At 47.1% G+C, this 15,755-nt stretch overlaps 1 protein-coding gene across 1 annotated transcript in view; it reads left to right on the top strand.

Annotated features, from left to right (window-relative positions):
• Positions 1 to 10,398: 10,398 nt before the first annotated feature.
• Positions 10,399 to 15,755, top strand: part of LOC110002728 (MEF2 transcription factor homolog) — a gene marked incomplete at its 3' end in the record, with an annotated part of 7,597 nt that continues 2,240 nt past the window's right edge. Inside the window, exon 1 of the mRNA XM_065952342.1 lies at positions 10,399 to 11,681. Coding sequence (XP_065808414.1) covers positions 11,628 to 11,681 — 54 coding nt within the window. The remainder of the gene's footprint in view (positions 11,682 to 15,755) is intronic.

Raw genomic sequence — 15,755 nt, 5'->3', positions numbered from 1 at the left:
ACCCCCCTTTAACAGGATGTGCGCTGCACCATGTGCAGATATCATCACAGTGGATTTAAACGTCTCAAAGAAGTCTCACTGAGATCTACTGAGATCTGACTGATGAACCAGGGACTGAGATCTGATGAACCATGGACTGAGATCTGATGAACCATGGACTGAGATCTGATGAACCAGGGACTGAGATCTGATGAACCATGGACTGAGACCTGATGAACCAGGGACTGAGACCTGATGAACCAGGGACTGAGATCTGATGAACCATGGACTGAGATCTGATGAACCATGGACTGAGACTGATGAACCAGGGACTGAGACCTGATGAACCAGGGACTGAGATCTGATGAACCAGGGACTGAGATCTGATGAACCATGGACTGAGATCTGACTGATGAACCATGGACTGAGATCTGATGAACCATGGACTGAGATCTGACTGATGAACCAGGGACTGAGATCTGATGAACCATGGACTGAGATCTGATGAACCATGGACTGAGATCTGATGAACCAGGGACTGAGATCTGATGAACCATGGACTGAGACCTGATGAACCAGGGACTGAGACCTGATGAACCAGGGACTGAGATCTGATGAACCATGGACTGAGATCTGATGAACCATGGACTGAGATCTGATGAACCATGGACTGAGACCTGATGAACCAGGGACTGAGACCTGATGAACCAGGGACTGAGATCTGATGAACCATGGACTGAGATCTGATGAACCATGGACTGAGATCTGACTGATGAACCAGGGACAGGTGTTGGTGTTCCTGTGATGATGCGCCCTCAGCAGGTCGGCCAGGTGATTACACGCTCACATTTCTCTGACTGTCTGACCCGCCGTGTCGCTCGGCCTTGTGTCAGGAGCTCAGGAGAGAGAGAGAGAGAGCGAGAGAGAGGCAGGGCGTTCTGAGCAGCGGCTTGGCTTGTTTAGACCATCGTCATGACTACAGAAAGACTTTTCTTTTTTGATATTTCAGACATCAGGATACAATCCTCTCAGTGTGTGTGTGTGTGTGTGTGTGTGTGTGTGTGTGTGTGTGTGTGTGTGTGTGCGTGATGGCAAGTGTCCAACAAATATCTGACATTGTACTTCACCGTATCGTTCCTAATCAACTGTTGATGAAATATAAGAAACTGCTCCTCTCAGTCAGTGTCATGCAGGATGAATATCAGGGAGCGAGCTCTCTGCTGGGGTCATGACCTCTGCAGCACGCCGTCAGAGTGAGTGATCAGTGGCTCAGTGTGAAGTCTGAGCAGATCAATACTTCACCAATATTCATTCATCACTCCATGTCCAGCGAGAGCGGCCTGACATGAAGACTAATGATCGTGGATTCACCTCAGCAGGTGTGTGACGGTGATCACATGGTCGTCTGTGGCGTGCAGGACAAACAAGGCTGAAATCGATGACCTGTGAGATGATGTTCTCCAAACGCTGATAGAATCTGTTTCTGCCTCCTCAAACTGGACCCAGTGACACTCTGTTGGTTCCGTCTTTAGAGCGTCCACAGACGCCTTTCTGTGCTGGCGGCGCTCACCGTCCAGAGCGTTGTAACGCATCCTGTCAGCATCAGCTGTTTGTTTGTTGCTGCACTCACAACGCTCTCTTTCAACTTTCTGATCAACGCAGTGCTCGTCAATGTCACTTCTCCCTCACCAACCAATCAAAATCAGGAAGGGGCGGGACTTCTGATATCAGCTTTGTAACAACAATGGCGGAAGGAGACGCTAGTGCGACTCTTCTTTTGGAGGGAAGAGTGTGAAGCTGCTGCTGACTCCTCATCGTCTGAGTTCAGTATTAAACACACGGACTTTACCGAGGGAAACGGAGGTTAACTTCAGTAACCTAGCAACAGTTAGTGATGGGAAGAAGCGGTCTGAAACGTCGTTACGCTTCCTCTGTTGACTCAGACCCGTGAAGAGAAAGAAGAGTGGAGTGACGAGAGGAAGAACTCTTTAAATAAATCACTCTGCATCAGATCGGTTCATTTCTTAACTTCTGTTTTCTGAATCAAACGTTCAGCTGATAGAAACTAAAAACACTTTGGATAGAGAAAGGTCCTCGTTCAGATCGTAGGACAAAAAGAAGTTTGAACCTATCAGAACACATCATTTCTGAGAGGCCGGGCGCATTGAAACCTAACAGCTGTTTTCAGTGGGACCAGCCTCTAAATGTCCGTCTCTGCTGAGCGCTCCGGCTTTAGAGGAGACGCTGAAACTCTGGAGCTCCGCTTTAAGAATCGCTGTCACCATGAAGGAATTAATGCCAGAGTTCATCTGCAGCTCGCCAACATCCAGAGACTCTGTAAACAGGAACCAGCTTTTAAAGGAGGGGGTTTGTGATGGGCTGGTTTCTGATTGGAGCAGCGACAGACCCACCAATGGGCTGCTGGAGGGCTGGGCCGGGGTGGGGGGTTGGGGGGGGGGTGCTGGGTGGGGGATTTGGCGTCTTAACCGGGCCGATGGATTTCCTCATCTGACCCGGAGAGGCTCGTTTTGCGGCCCAACCTTGAGGGTGTTCTGCCAGGACCAGCTGTCGCCTGTTTACTGGTTGTTGCTGCAGGTTCCCGGGCAACAGTCGGACACTTGGGCCTCCCTCTCCCAGCATGCACCTCTGCTGGACCAACAACAGTCTGATGTTTGAGTCATCAGCAGGTGGAGGAAAAGGTGGCGTTCCAATCAGTGGAGCGGCTGCTGGCCGTGAATCTGAAACCTGGTTTGTGATTGTGGGTCTACGCTGCCAAGAATATGATCCCCCCCCTCCCCCTCCTGGTGGGAGGGGGGCTGGTGCAGTGCAAGAGCAGCACTTCTGAGGTGGTGGTGGAGGTGTGTGTTTGGGGGAGGGGAGGGGCTGTGATAGGATCTGTGCATCTCGCCTCGTGAATCACGCCCACGCTGCCTCCCCGAGCACGAACACTTAAAAACAAACAACCACACACACACACATGCACAAAGAAAACACACACCCACGCCTTTAACACAGGGCGCCCCAGCCGTCAGTGTGTGTGTGTGTGTGTGTGTGTGTGTGTGTTGTGTGTGTGTGTGTGTGTGTGTGTGTGTGTGTGTGTGTGTGTGTGTGTGTGTGTGTGTGTGTGTGTGTGTGTGTGTGTGTGTGTGTGTGTGTGTGTGTGGCCTCTAGCAGGAATACAGCAGAATATACCCAGATATTACCCATAATGCAGCGTGTGTGAGCGGAGGTATCTTTTATCCAGAAGGAGAGGACACAGTTCTTGCCGTGTGGCGTGCTGTCGATGGGAGACGTGTATGTGGTTTGACCTGTCGGGTAACATCACTGCCACAAGTAAACACTCCCAGCCCTGCGAGCCGACTCATGATTGGATGATCCAGGACAACAAAAGAAACAAGCGCCGTCTCACAGTTAGGATTGTTCTGTTTACTACGTTTTGTTTCCATCTGTCAAAAGTTCATGAACTGATTCAAACCGGACCATGACGGGCTGTAAGCACCAATCACTGATCTGTGGAGGTCGACGCTCACACAAAACTCAAACTGCTCGGTTTGGTCGAGGTCACATGTAGAGCATGCTGTAGTGGTGCAAAGATGTGTTTACGACCACAAGATGTGACGATCATAAGTCGGGTTTTTCATGCCGTGTGCAGACACAAAATTGTTCTCTGGAGCGGAGAATTGGAGGAGATTCAGAGGAGTGAACCATTTCACGTCCTTACTATCTCTGCTGAGAGTTATGAGTGTTAGGGACCATGAAGCGACAGGTAAACTAAATATAAAAAGGAGGACGATGCAATGCCATTGTGTCCTCAACACTCTGAAAGCTTTTCACCAGTATTTTAAACTTCCTGCGTCCCGGCTGCAGGCACATGACCGCCATGTTTCTAACTATAACCCTTTTCACACATACAGAAATCTCCTGAAAAACTTGGGAGATTAGTCTACCCGGAGGGGCTTTAGGGTATATGTGAACACAAACTACTCGGAGTTTCTCCTTCAGACCCCTAGTATTTTATCCGTGGAACATCCGAGTGAGCTGATGTCTGAACGCATCAGCATATACTCCGGAGATTTCACCTCGAGCCAATAGAAAGAGAATGATGTTTGTATACAGTAACTGCTGCACGCTGTCTGCACGCCACCACTACGATAAAGACAAATATTCTCATTATAACGTCATGTAGCGGACTGTAGCTGTGCTAACATGAGCTCTGCAGTCATCAGCTCATGTCTGCAGTTTCAAAGTGTGTGCATCATCACCTCATTGCATCACATCTTTCCTTGTAGTAGCCAACAGACTCGGCTCTCGTCCAGCCCAAACACACCAGTCTGCTGCTGCACTTTGTGGCTTGTCAGTGTTTTTGTTGTTGTGTCATGACTCAGTATGCGCCGCGCTCCCTCCCTGCAGGTCCTGACACATTCCGCCTGTGGCGGACACATCGGTGGGGATGTATCAGTAATATCCAGGGCAGTGTTAGCCTGCAGGACTGTGAGGCAGGTTGTCAGGAGGAAGGTCACCAGTTCACAGACCGACCAGCTGGGAAAATCTGGGTGACGTGCCCTTTAGCAAGTCACTTAACCCCTGCTTCCCCAAGGGGAGCTTCCTTTTGTCCAACCGGAGAAGATTATGGTTGTAGTGGGAAGCTTCCAGCTGCAGAACAGCGAAGCACGCTGCTGTGTCGACTTTCTCTCCAGGAATGAACGTCCAAATCATAATATTGAGTCTCTCCACCCACATGGCTGGAAGAGAAGATTGAAGCTTGGAATGCTTAACGGCCGCAGTGACAGATGTCAGGGATAATGATGCACTGCAACATTCTCTAACTGTTCTTTTATGGACTAATCTTGGTCGCAGGCTCTGACCTCATTCACCCTTTATGGAGCTCAGTGGGCAAAAGTGTAATATAAGTCCGTCTGTTTGTTTGAGCAATTTACAATATTTCATATTTGATCTGTTTCCTGCTTTCATGCCTTAATAATGACTCATTACATAATTTTAATACTTCTGGTTACACACTGCTTTAAACACCAACCTGCTGTCAGGAGCAGAATGTGGGAATCAAATGTTCAGTTTTGTGGAAGCAGACGCCAAATGTGGTTAAAAAAAACTCAAACTACCTTTAGCCAGTTTGTAATATTTCCATTAAATCAAACACAATGTACACAACATGCTTGTGCTCTAATGAATCAGTTAAGACATGCCCCCATATCCTTCTGATAAGTTACATAACCCAGTCATAACCATAGACTGTAAATATTACTGGATGAACCCTGACCTGTCTGTGACATAGGCAGAAAATGAGTCCAATCGACGGCCGCATCCATATTGGATTTGCTGTTTCAACCTAACTTCGGATCAACCTAACGACAGCAGTAAGGCGGGACCGGCGGGACTTAACTCCGCCCATTCAGCTCGACGTTAGCAGTCCACTTGACAGTATAGCTAACAGCTAGGCTGCTATCATCCCCGATTCCTGCTCGTCCTGAGAAAACTCTACAAACAGTAAGTTAACATTTAACTTTTCTACAACACAGTTAAAACGAATTATATTCAACCCAAATATTTAATTAAAGTCTTAAAACTACACTTTTTTTAAATATACAACTATGGTTATTAGTTATTTGTCAGAGCAGTTAGACTTTGTCAGTGTTAGCAGAGAAATACATTAACAAAGTTTTATCCATAGACTGTAAATAAATATGAGACATCCAGAAGAAATGAATATTACAAAGCATACAGTTCATGTTACTGTTCTGACAAAAAGAGGAATGTCTGTGTCTTATATTTACTGATGTCAACAGCGATGAGGTGAACGTGACAATTGAAAAATAATTATTTAGTATTTATTATAAGACATTTGTTTTCTATTGAACCCCGTGAAGTCATGGAGTCTGTGGACAGTGTCAGCTTCACACCAAAAACTTTAAGTGTTAGAAAAAATTGTGTTTAAGACTGGCATCTATTATGATGAGTTGCAGCTACCTTGTTCAATATTATTCCTGCAGATGTGGCTCATAACAAAAAAACACCCTGAGCTGTCACATGTAGTTAACTGTACATTTTGTGTTGTCTGAGGTATTAATTGAACACCTTTGTATTTCTCCTACAGACACAGTGTGGATTATTGGTGACTGGTTCGTCGAGGTGCCCAGAGAGCTGCAGAGACAGAGGAAGAAACCTGAGCCTCAACAACATCTGCATTTGTTGGTTCTTCTGGGGTGGACTTCAGTTGCTTCTCTTCAGCAGCTCGCTGTGAGGGAGGTCTCCCCCGGATGGCCTGAGTGATGTCACCCACAGGCTGAGAGCTGGAGCTGAGGCAGGTTTTAAGCCTCTTGACAAACCGTTACACCGCGCCCACCTGTCAAGCTGGTCAGCTACACGCCTTATTGTGAATAACTCTTATTCTTCATCAAATCAAAACTGATGAGTCATCAAAACATTCACCCCTCCGTACAGTGTGTGTCCATCGAGACATGAGCTAATCACACCTATTTGTTTGTTTTGTACCAAGCTGTAAACATGTTCATCTCTGCTGTAAAAACACTTTTTTTAATGTTGTTTTTCAGATTAAATAAATATTTCTATATAAATGCACTCCTTTATGTCTACTAATGAGTATACATTTCAGATTTGAAATGACAAGACTAAAATGTGCATTAATGCTCAACTCAATAGCTAAGGGAAGGAAGTCTACTTTTACACAACTTCTTATTCTTTTGACATTTTTTTTTACCAAATACTAATGTAGTTCATTTCTGAAAATGGGATGGAACAGAGTCATTGCAAAAATATGCCCTTAAACACAGTCCCATTCTTAAATCAAGATACATGGAGAGTAAATAAGATCAATAACTTGTGTCTACTGTCCTGTCTGCTGGCCATCTTCTCTCAGCAAAACTTTGACTGTTGAAAAGTCATTCTGAAGAAGCTCGAGCATGTGACATGGATCCAGGAGAACATGGACTTTTAGTGAGGGGTCTTCAGGATGGCAAAGAAAGAGAGAAAATATCAGTTATTCATTAAATCCTTTTTTTTGTTCTCATCTATTTTTCTGTATTCATCTGTGTGTAAGAGTACATTTATAAATTCAACAGTGTACTACCCAGACAACAAAGGTACAGTATTCAGGTAATCAACATCTATTCAAAGTTAAGAAGATAAACATTATCGTAATCGTGCTGTTTTCAGCTCTCTCACTCACTTGCACAATGATATTCCACATCAAATTGTCTCAGATTTTGTGAGGAAAAATTAAGCAGTTTATTGTGGATAGTACTTCATCTTTACATGAAACAAATATAATCTGAATTATTTAAATCAGTAACAGATCCCAACTCTCTGTGCTTTAGTACAGAACATACAGTAACTCATTTATGAGCTCAGTACATGGCTGTATTCTTCAAACTATTTCTTATCATTTATATCTATGTGCTTTATATCTTATTTTCATTCCATATGTTATTTATATTTTATATTTCTGCTGCTATATTCTGTGTATGAGTTCAGTGAAAATTAATCTGGTTATTAATATAGTTCTTAATGGTTACAGATGCTCTTGCAAAGTGTTTGCTCAAATCTTAAGACACTACATCAACCATGTAACTTTAATGTCATCCTCTATAACCTACACAGCAGATTAGGTTGAGTTCCGTTTATGTTACTGATGGATAATTACTACACAGTTTGTTTTTTAATGTCCACATTTACGTGGAGTATAACATTCATCATAACGTCAGATAACCATATTTACAGTCTGTGGTTAACCACCGAGATGAACCTTTAGCTTATAACATCACACAAACTCATTATTTTCAACATCTTAACAACAAACATTTCTAAACCATTGACCGTAAATAATGAGCTACACAGTTAGTCGACTGGTTTACAAGCTAATGCTAAACAAGCTAGGTCCGTAAATATAAATACCGACACACAAGTATACAGTAAATATAACACTACTATATCACTTACCGAAGAAAACTGAAGCATCAACTTCTTGGATGGTCTGTTAACCGCACAGCAAGCCATGTATGTTGTCAGATATGTGTTAAACAAACTCTCCAAACGAAGTAAAAAAGAGGAGAAATCAGACGAATCAAGCTGTTAGCCTCCTGACCTCCTGACCGCACAGAGCTGTCAATCAAATCTGACACAACCAAATATGGGCATAGCCGTTTTCCTTAATAGAATAAAATCCGATGAGTTATAAAAAATTCACCCCCCCCCCCCTACAGTGTGAGGAGAAGGGGCCGTCAACTTATCAGATATATCTCGTTTTTTGAACCAGGCTGTAAACATGTTGATTCCTGTGGTAAAAACGGGCTTTTTTGGCTGTGGGCTTATGGCGCTTCCGGCGCTTCTGCAGCCAGCCTCAAGCGGAACCTCGAGGAACTGCAGTTTTTTGTACTTCCACATAGGCTTAATTTTTCGAGACCGGAGGTTGCCCCTTGGTCATAACAGACCCAGACTCCGTACATGAGAGCTCCAGGTAGTGATGACAGGGACATATTTAAGAGTAGTTGATTCCACGGCAACACGAAAAGTCCTAGAAGCCCAATATTTGGTTGTTTTTGATTTCCAAAATTGCTGCCAAAAAGTCTGAATTGCACGAACAAGTTGTAAACGTTGGGACAAGACGGAAGAGCCGTAGAGGAGTGAGTGTTTCCCTCTTGTTCTAATTTGGATGAAGTATTTGTGCAATGTAGATCCCAAGTTGTTTCTAAAGCTTTGATACTTTTGGATACTGTCGATCATTAAAATAACAGATTCATTTAAAACTTATCTCTGCGTTAATACTGACAGCTTTGTTCAGCATGTGGTTTGTACTGTCACCGGCAGCAAACTGGAAGCAGCAAACTGGAAAGATCGTGACGGCAGTCCTCCCTGCAGTGTTTACTGTGTACTGACTGAATGGATGTTTGTTGCTGTTAGCACACTGTGTTAGCATAGGAAGGGTTAGCTAGTTACAGTTTAGAGGAATGTCTGATAGGTCCTCCTTTTGTTTGGGATTCAGTGTCCAGCCTTTTAAATGCTTTTAGGGCAGGTGTTGGCAGACTCTACTCTCTTTCAGCCAATCTTCCCAGTTTCTCCATCGGGATGATTACATTTTCATGAAGTCTTGACAGCTTAAGCATCTGATCTTAAATCTAGAAATGTAGTGGATGTACTTGAAACATCCGTGCCTTGAACGCTCTCTAATCCATGTGTGCTTTAATGCACCAGGTTCTCTGAGTCCAGCTCTTAGAAATCTTAAAAGAAGGAGCCTGTCACTCGGCTCTTGTGAAATAAAACATCTAAACGTTTCTGGGCGTTCTCCAGGGTTATAATCTGGGACCTCTGCAGATTCCTAATTATCTGCATTACTCTTTTCATTGTGCAGAGCCTCGGTGTGGCCTGCTCGGCCAGGCAGCAGACACACTCCAGGCCCCCATGCTTCCCATGTGAGCACAGAGATTCAGTCTGACATGGGAAGAATGAAGAGTAAAAAGGTTGAGACTTGACCACCCCCCGGCAGATAAAGCATCCTTTTCATGTGTGATCAACCCGCTGCCTAAAGACAAATCCCTCAGTGCACTGCCTTTGAACTTCAGCCCCCCTCTCTTTATTCTGCAGCTGATGTTACCTGCAGCTCTCAGCGGTGCCATTTGGAGCTGAATGAAACGAGTGACTGCACAACATATTAGGAACACCTACTCCTTTTTAAGAAGCACACTAATGAGGTGATCCAGGTAGAATTCATTACGCTTTTGTTAAATCTGTGCCTGTCTAAAAAGAACGAGATGAGGATGTGATGAAGAAGAGGATTTAAGAGAAGCTGGCAGAGAATCTGAGCTCCATGCTGCCAATAGTTTGTACATTCAGTTCCTGCAGCTTATTGTAGATTTTCCATGTAGGAAGCAGCCTCCAGTTCTTCATCAAGCCTTTTTACAAAACAATTATGACACTCCTAACACCCTCTTTCTCTCAGCCCCCCCCCCCCCCCCCCCCCCTTCAGTGCATTATTCATGAGCAACTCATCGCCAAAGCAAAGCCAAGTGCATCCTCTCCAAACGAGCGTGCAGAGCGGCGCCCACAGCAGCACAAAGGGAACGTCAGTCTCATGAAGGCCTGTTTCACATTCTTTGTTTGATAAGAATGGATGTAAACGGAGGGCGTTCTTCTTATGCTGCTGCTCTCCCAGGTAGAGAGAATGCAAACAATGCTGGAGAGCCGGTGTGGTGTCTGTACTCACAGCTTTCCAGATTCAGCTCTGAAATGCTGCCAACCTGTGTGTGTGTGTGTGTGTGTGTGTGTGTGTGTGTGTGTGTGTGTGTGTGTGTGTGTGTGTGTGTGTGTGTGTGTGTGTGTGTGTGTGTGTGTGTGTGTGTGTGTGTGTGTGTGTGTGTGTGTGTGTGTGTGTGTGTGTGTGTGTGTGTGTGTGTGTGTGTGTGTGTGTATATGTATATATAGAGCTCTATTTTTAAAGCTGAACTACAGATAGTAGAAACAGGGTCTAATCAGCCCTGCCTCCTCCTCGTTCATTCATGAGTCTGCAGACTCCCTCGGCTCAAAGACCCCGCCTCTTTTTTGGACGCCACATTTAACCCCTTTCATATGTTTGGTCAGGCGTCCCAGCATGCAGCAGAGCCGCCTTATTTCATGGTTAGTCAGACATTCTGGCACTCTTTATCTTCGTCACAAGTGTTGAGTTAGGTCAGCTCAGGTAATCAGGCGTGACATCATCACTGAACCCGAGTGCGTGAAGTCTGTTCTGATGGTCATGATGTCAGAACAACTAACGTTCAGCCCGTTGACACCAGAAAAGAAAACCTTACATCTGTTCTTATAAAAAGAATATTATTCTCCTGATGTTTAACAGTGAGTGAAAACGTGACCGTCTGACTTCGTCATCACAGATCGCGTTTAAACGTTAAACCAGCTCAGAACAGGAAGTCTTCTCTGACAGGGAGAATATCTCCACTCTCTCTCTCTCTCTCTCTCTCTCTCTCTCTCTCTCTCTCTCTCTCTCTCCCTCTCTCCCTAACTCTCCTTCTCTCTCTTTCCCTCTCGCTCTCTCTATCTCTGCCTTCGATTGGGGAACCACATTCGGCGTGTCAGGCGGGCCCCGTCTCGGGCAGCCGGTTGCCGCGGGCGACCAGCAGATCAGTGATGTGGCGGTGATGCCTCTAATGAAGCTGACACAGCACAGCCTCCCTGCTCTCGGGCCCCTGAGGGCCTCCTGCTCTGCATGTAGCTCCACAAACACTCCCACCCTCCCCTTCCCTTGATGCTCCGCTGCATCATTCCTCCTCTGGCTGTACGCGGGGTCAGGCCGCAGATAAAGTGGGTCAACGTATACAGAGTCTCTCACTGAATGAATGTCTCTGTGTTTCAGGATCTGAGGTGAAGGGGAGGCCAGAGGACCCCCGTCAGCCTGATGACCTTCACCCCGGAAGCAGGACCATGATTTGAAGAGTGCGCCATACGCCAAACCCTGATCTTCCTCTTCCTCCTTCTCCCCGTCTTTTTCTTTTTTTTTTTTTAAACTCTTTTAAATCCACTTGGAGACGTTCGTCCTCAAGAGCGCACGGCAAGCAGACATCTTAAAGAGGAAGAAACGCGACCACAGCCATCCCTGACTCCGCCCCCACCGCCACACCGGAACCATGGGGAGGAAAAAGATCCAGATCCAGAGGATCACTGACGAACGCAACAGACAGGTAAGCACGGGTTCATTCTTTAGTGTTCAGAACATCGCCACAGAGACCGGGTCGAGACGCAGCGACTCAGAGGCCGCCGCGCTCAGTCTTTAAACTGATGCGTCTCCACATCCTCTGTAGTTTCTGAATAATCAGGAAACAGTCGCCCTGAGTCGACATCACAACAACATGGCTGTGTTCACTTGTTACCTGAGTATATCGCCATGGTAACCTATGCTGCACACCTAACCTGCTCCAGGTTATGTTGGAGAAAAGAGATCAGCCTGTGGAAATCTTTGTTAGATATGACGATCTGCTGACAGCAGACTCAGTGATGATTGTGATAGGTTGAATGTAGCTAACTCCGCCCCTTTTATTTGAATGCTCTCTGAAACTCGAGGGTAACTTACCAGGTTGATAACCATCTTCATGTGACTGTTAATCTCGCTCTCTGATGTTAGGGTTAGTGAAGCCAGATCTCTACGTAGTACAGGCCCCAGGTGAGTCACATCGATAACGTCCACCTGAAGCTCAGGCCCCAGGTGAGTCACATCGATAACGTCCACCTGAAGCTCAGGCCCCAGGTGAGACACATCGATAACGTCCACCTGAAGCTCAGGCCCCAGGTGAGACACATCGATAACGTCCACCTGAAGCTCAGGCCCCAGGTGAGTCACATCGATAACGTCCACCTGACGCTCAGGCCCCAGGTGAGTCACATCGATAACGTCCACCTGACGCTCAGGCCCCAGGTGAGACACATCGATAACGTCCACCTGAAGCTCAGGCCCCAGGTGAGTCACATCGATAACGTCCACCTGAAGCTCAGGCCCCAGGTGAGTCACATCGATAACGTCCACCTGAAGCTCAGGCCCCAGGTGAGTCACATCGATAACGTCCACCTGACGCTCAGGCCCCAGGTGAGTCACATCGATAACGTCCACCTGACGCTCAGGCCCCAGGTGAGACACATCGATAACGTCCACCTGAAGCTCAGGCCCCAGGTGAGTCACATCGATAACGTCCACCTGAAGCTCAGGCCCCAGGTGAGTCACATCGATAACGTTCACCTGAAGCTCAGGCCCCAGGTGAGTCACATCGATAACGTCCACCTGACGCTCAGGCCCCAGGTGAGTCACATCGATAACGTCCTGCGCTCGTCATTCTGCGTCTGAAGCTTGAAGGAGCTGCTCGCTTCAACATCAGCCACCAGAAAACAACCTCACTTCAAGCGTCCATGTTTGTTTGTGTGGTCATTACGGCTGAACAACTGAGAAGTTTGATGTTTCCCAGGATCACCTGAAGGCCGCGTGGTGACAGAAAACTGAGACTCTTGTGATGAGCATGTAGCATGTTAGTATGCTAACTACTGGCTGTCTGCTCAGCTGATCCAACAACAGAACAGAACAGTGGCATCATGTTTCTCTCTGCTCCGCTCAGCCCCTCTGGTTACATCAGCTGCTTTGTCAGAGACCATGAAAGGGGAAATGATCCAAAACGGGTTCTGCTCCATTGAGCAGATTTAGTAATGGATTTGACACGCCCACCTTCAGAAGCACGAGGAGCGAGGAGGAAAACAAGAGGAGAGAGAAGCGACCTGAGCGGTGTGACCGCCTGCTCGCCGCGGGGTTTGGAACATCATCCTCACTTTTCTCCTCATCAATCTGAGCAGGTCGCATTTCCATAAAGGAGAATAAACGGCGCCTGCAGGGGGTGAGCAGCGGTTATTAATCAGTGAAGACATGCAGGTGGAGGCTCAGGATAACCGTCCTGGCTTTAGTTTGTCAATAAGGGGACGCACTCTGTGGTCAGACACGGTCAGAACATCAGAGAGGACTTATGGAGCACGCTCAGCTGATTAGCGAGCAACGTTTCCACCTCTGTGTATCTTACGGTCTGATCTACAGTCCTTCTGTCACGCTCTGGAGGAAGACGGATTCTTCCACGCTTGCGCGGCGTTACTTCAGCTAATGACAAGCGGCCGTCACCCTCCTACGTGTCGATTCGGAGATGAAACCATAAGCTGTGCAGAATAAATGGCGCCCGGAGTGTGGGAACACGTCTTCATGGAGACAAAGGACGCAGGAGGAAGAGCGCCGAGCATGGCGGACCGTTTGGATCCATCAGAGAGAAGGCGTCCGCACGTCTTTGATGCCACGAGCCTTCAGGCGTGAAGAGTTGAACGCTTTACGATATCGTGCACAAAGTAAACGAGCGTCGTGTTAACGTCGTTTTAACGTTCAGGGTTCTTTGGTTCCAGCACTAAAGGTTCAAACTCTTTGATTGGTCTTGATTGTGACGGCGTCAGAGCGATGTCTCACCTGGCGTCTCGGGCTTTAAAGGCGCCGTTTCCACCTGCCGTTTTTTCCAGGTAGAAAAGCGCTCGCTGTGTTTGTGCGCTGAGAAGAAAAGCGCTGCACGTCCGTCCTGTCTCCATGACAACAGTCTGACCACCGCTGTATGACCGATGTTTTATATTTTCCCGATCAGATGCAGAGCAAGGAGGATGAGGGTACAAGACACGATCTGTAGGCGCCAAAACTACTGCGTTCAAACTGCGTTCGGAGCCATCCCACAAAAATGGCAGAGCGCTCAGAAAACGCTTTCTACTCAATTTAAAAAGAAGACGCTGGCGCTCAGATAAAAACACACTCGGTGGACACGGGGCCTCTCTAAGAGCTTTCAGGTGACATCACACACTTATGGACCCGCCTGCTTGCCCGCCTGCTTGCCTGCCTGACAAGCAGAGACCTCCGATGTGTTTGATCCTGTTTAATGTCTGAAACTCAGAGATGGCGGTCGTTGAATGAGACGCCGGGTTGTTCTTCTTCTACAGAATTTAATGTTTGAAAGAAAACCCTGAGAGGGGGAGATTGTGGGTTAATGACCCATGTCCACCTGAGCGCCAGGTGATCTGTGTTTGAGCGGTTCAGACTGGACGCTGATAGAGAGAGAGGGGGGAGAGAGGGAGACAGAGAGAGCGAGAGAGAGAGGGGAGAGACAGAGAGAGGGAGAGAGAGAGAGAGAGAGAAGGAGCGAGACGGAGACAGGGAGAGAGAGAAGGAGAGAGAGAGAGATGGAGAGAGAGAGGGAGAGAGACGGAGACAGGGAGAGAGAGAGAGACACGGGGAGGGAGAGAGAGAGAGAGAGAGAGAGAGAGAGACTAGCTACAGGAAACAGCGTGGGGAGGCTGCGGTTGTCAGTGGTGGTTTCCTCATCCATCTGCCACACCGCCACCACCTCGCCAAGACACACGCACATACACATCAAACCACTCGCCCCCTTTCTCTCTCTTCCTTTCTCTCCACGCTGACGATGTCTCAGTCTTCAGTTGCCATTGGTTACCTGGCAATTCCGCTCTTAATGTCAATTACCTCCAGCTTGTTTATCTTTTGTGGCAAACAGCGGGACCCAGAGTCACTTACCCCGCCGCCCACTTTCTCTAAGAGAAGAAGAAGAAGGGAGAGGGATGTTTGAGGTGGTTTTGTTTGTTTTCAGCGCCGCTTTTGGTTGGATGGATGTCCTGATCATTTGTTAGCAGAGCTGTCGTTGTTGTTGTTGTTGTTGTTTGAGGAGGCTTGTCTCTTCATCACCAACCAATCGTCATTCTGCACAGCCGTAATTTCCTCCCTTACCAACATCGCAACATAATTCATCTGCTCATTCTGTGAGAGATAGAAGGGGGGAGGGGGAGATATGCAGATAGACAGTGAGATAAAGACAGGAGGAGAGAGAGAGAGAGAGAGAGAGAGAGAGCGAGCGAGGTAAGATGATGGCAGCAGAGTGTGATGAGGTGGGAAATGGGGGGCGGAGGGGAGGCAGGAGGAGGGAGTCGGTTGCCCGTGGATACGACCCCGATATAATTTGATTTGTGGCAGCAGGAAGCAATGAGTGAGCGAGTGAGAACGGAGGGAGGGAGAGTGGGGGGAGGATGTGGAAAAAAAAAGAGAGAGAGAGAAGACAGGAAGAGTAAACGAGGGCGAGAAATAAGAAATGACAGTGAGAGAGAAAGACAGAAGGATGAGATAAGACAGGCATAAAGGAGAGATGATGGAGGGATGATGGTGAGATGGTGGAGGGATAATGGAGAGATGA

The sequence above is a fragment of the Labrus bergylta genome, unplaced genomic scaffold, assembly GCF_963930695.1.
Source record: "Labrus bergylta unplaced genomic scaffold, fLabBer1.1 SCAFFOLD_213, whole genome shotgun sequence".
NCBI lineage: Eukaryota > Metazoa > Chordata > Actinopteri > Labriformes > Labridae > Labrus > Labrus bergylta.
The sequence above is the reverse complement of the archived record's forward strand: the minus strand, read 5'-3'. Positions and strand labels throughout refer to the sequence as shown.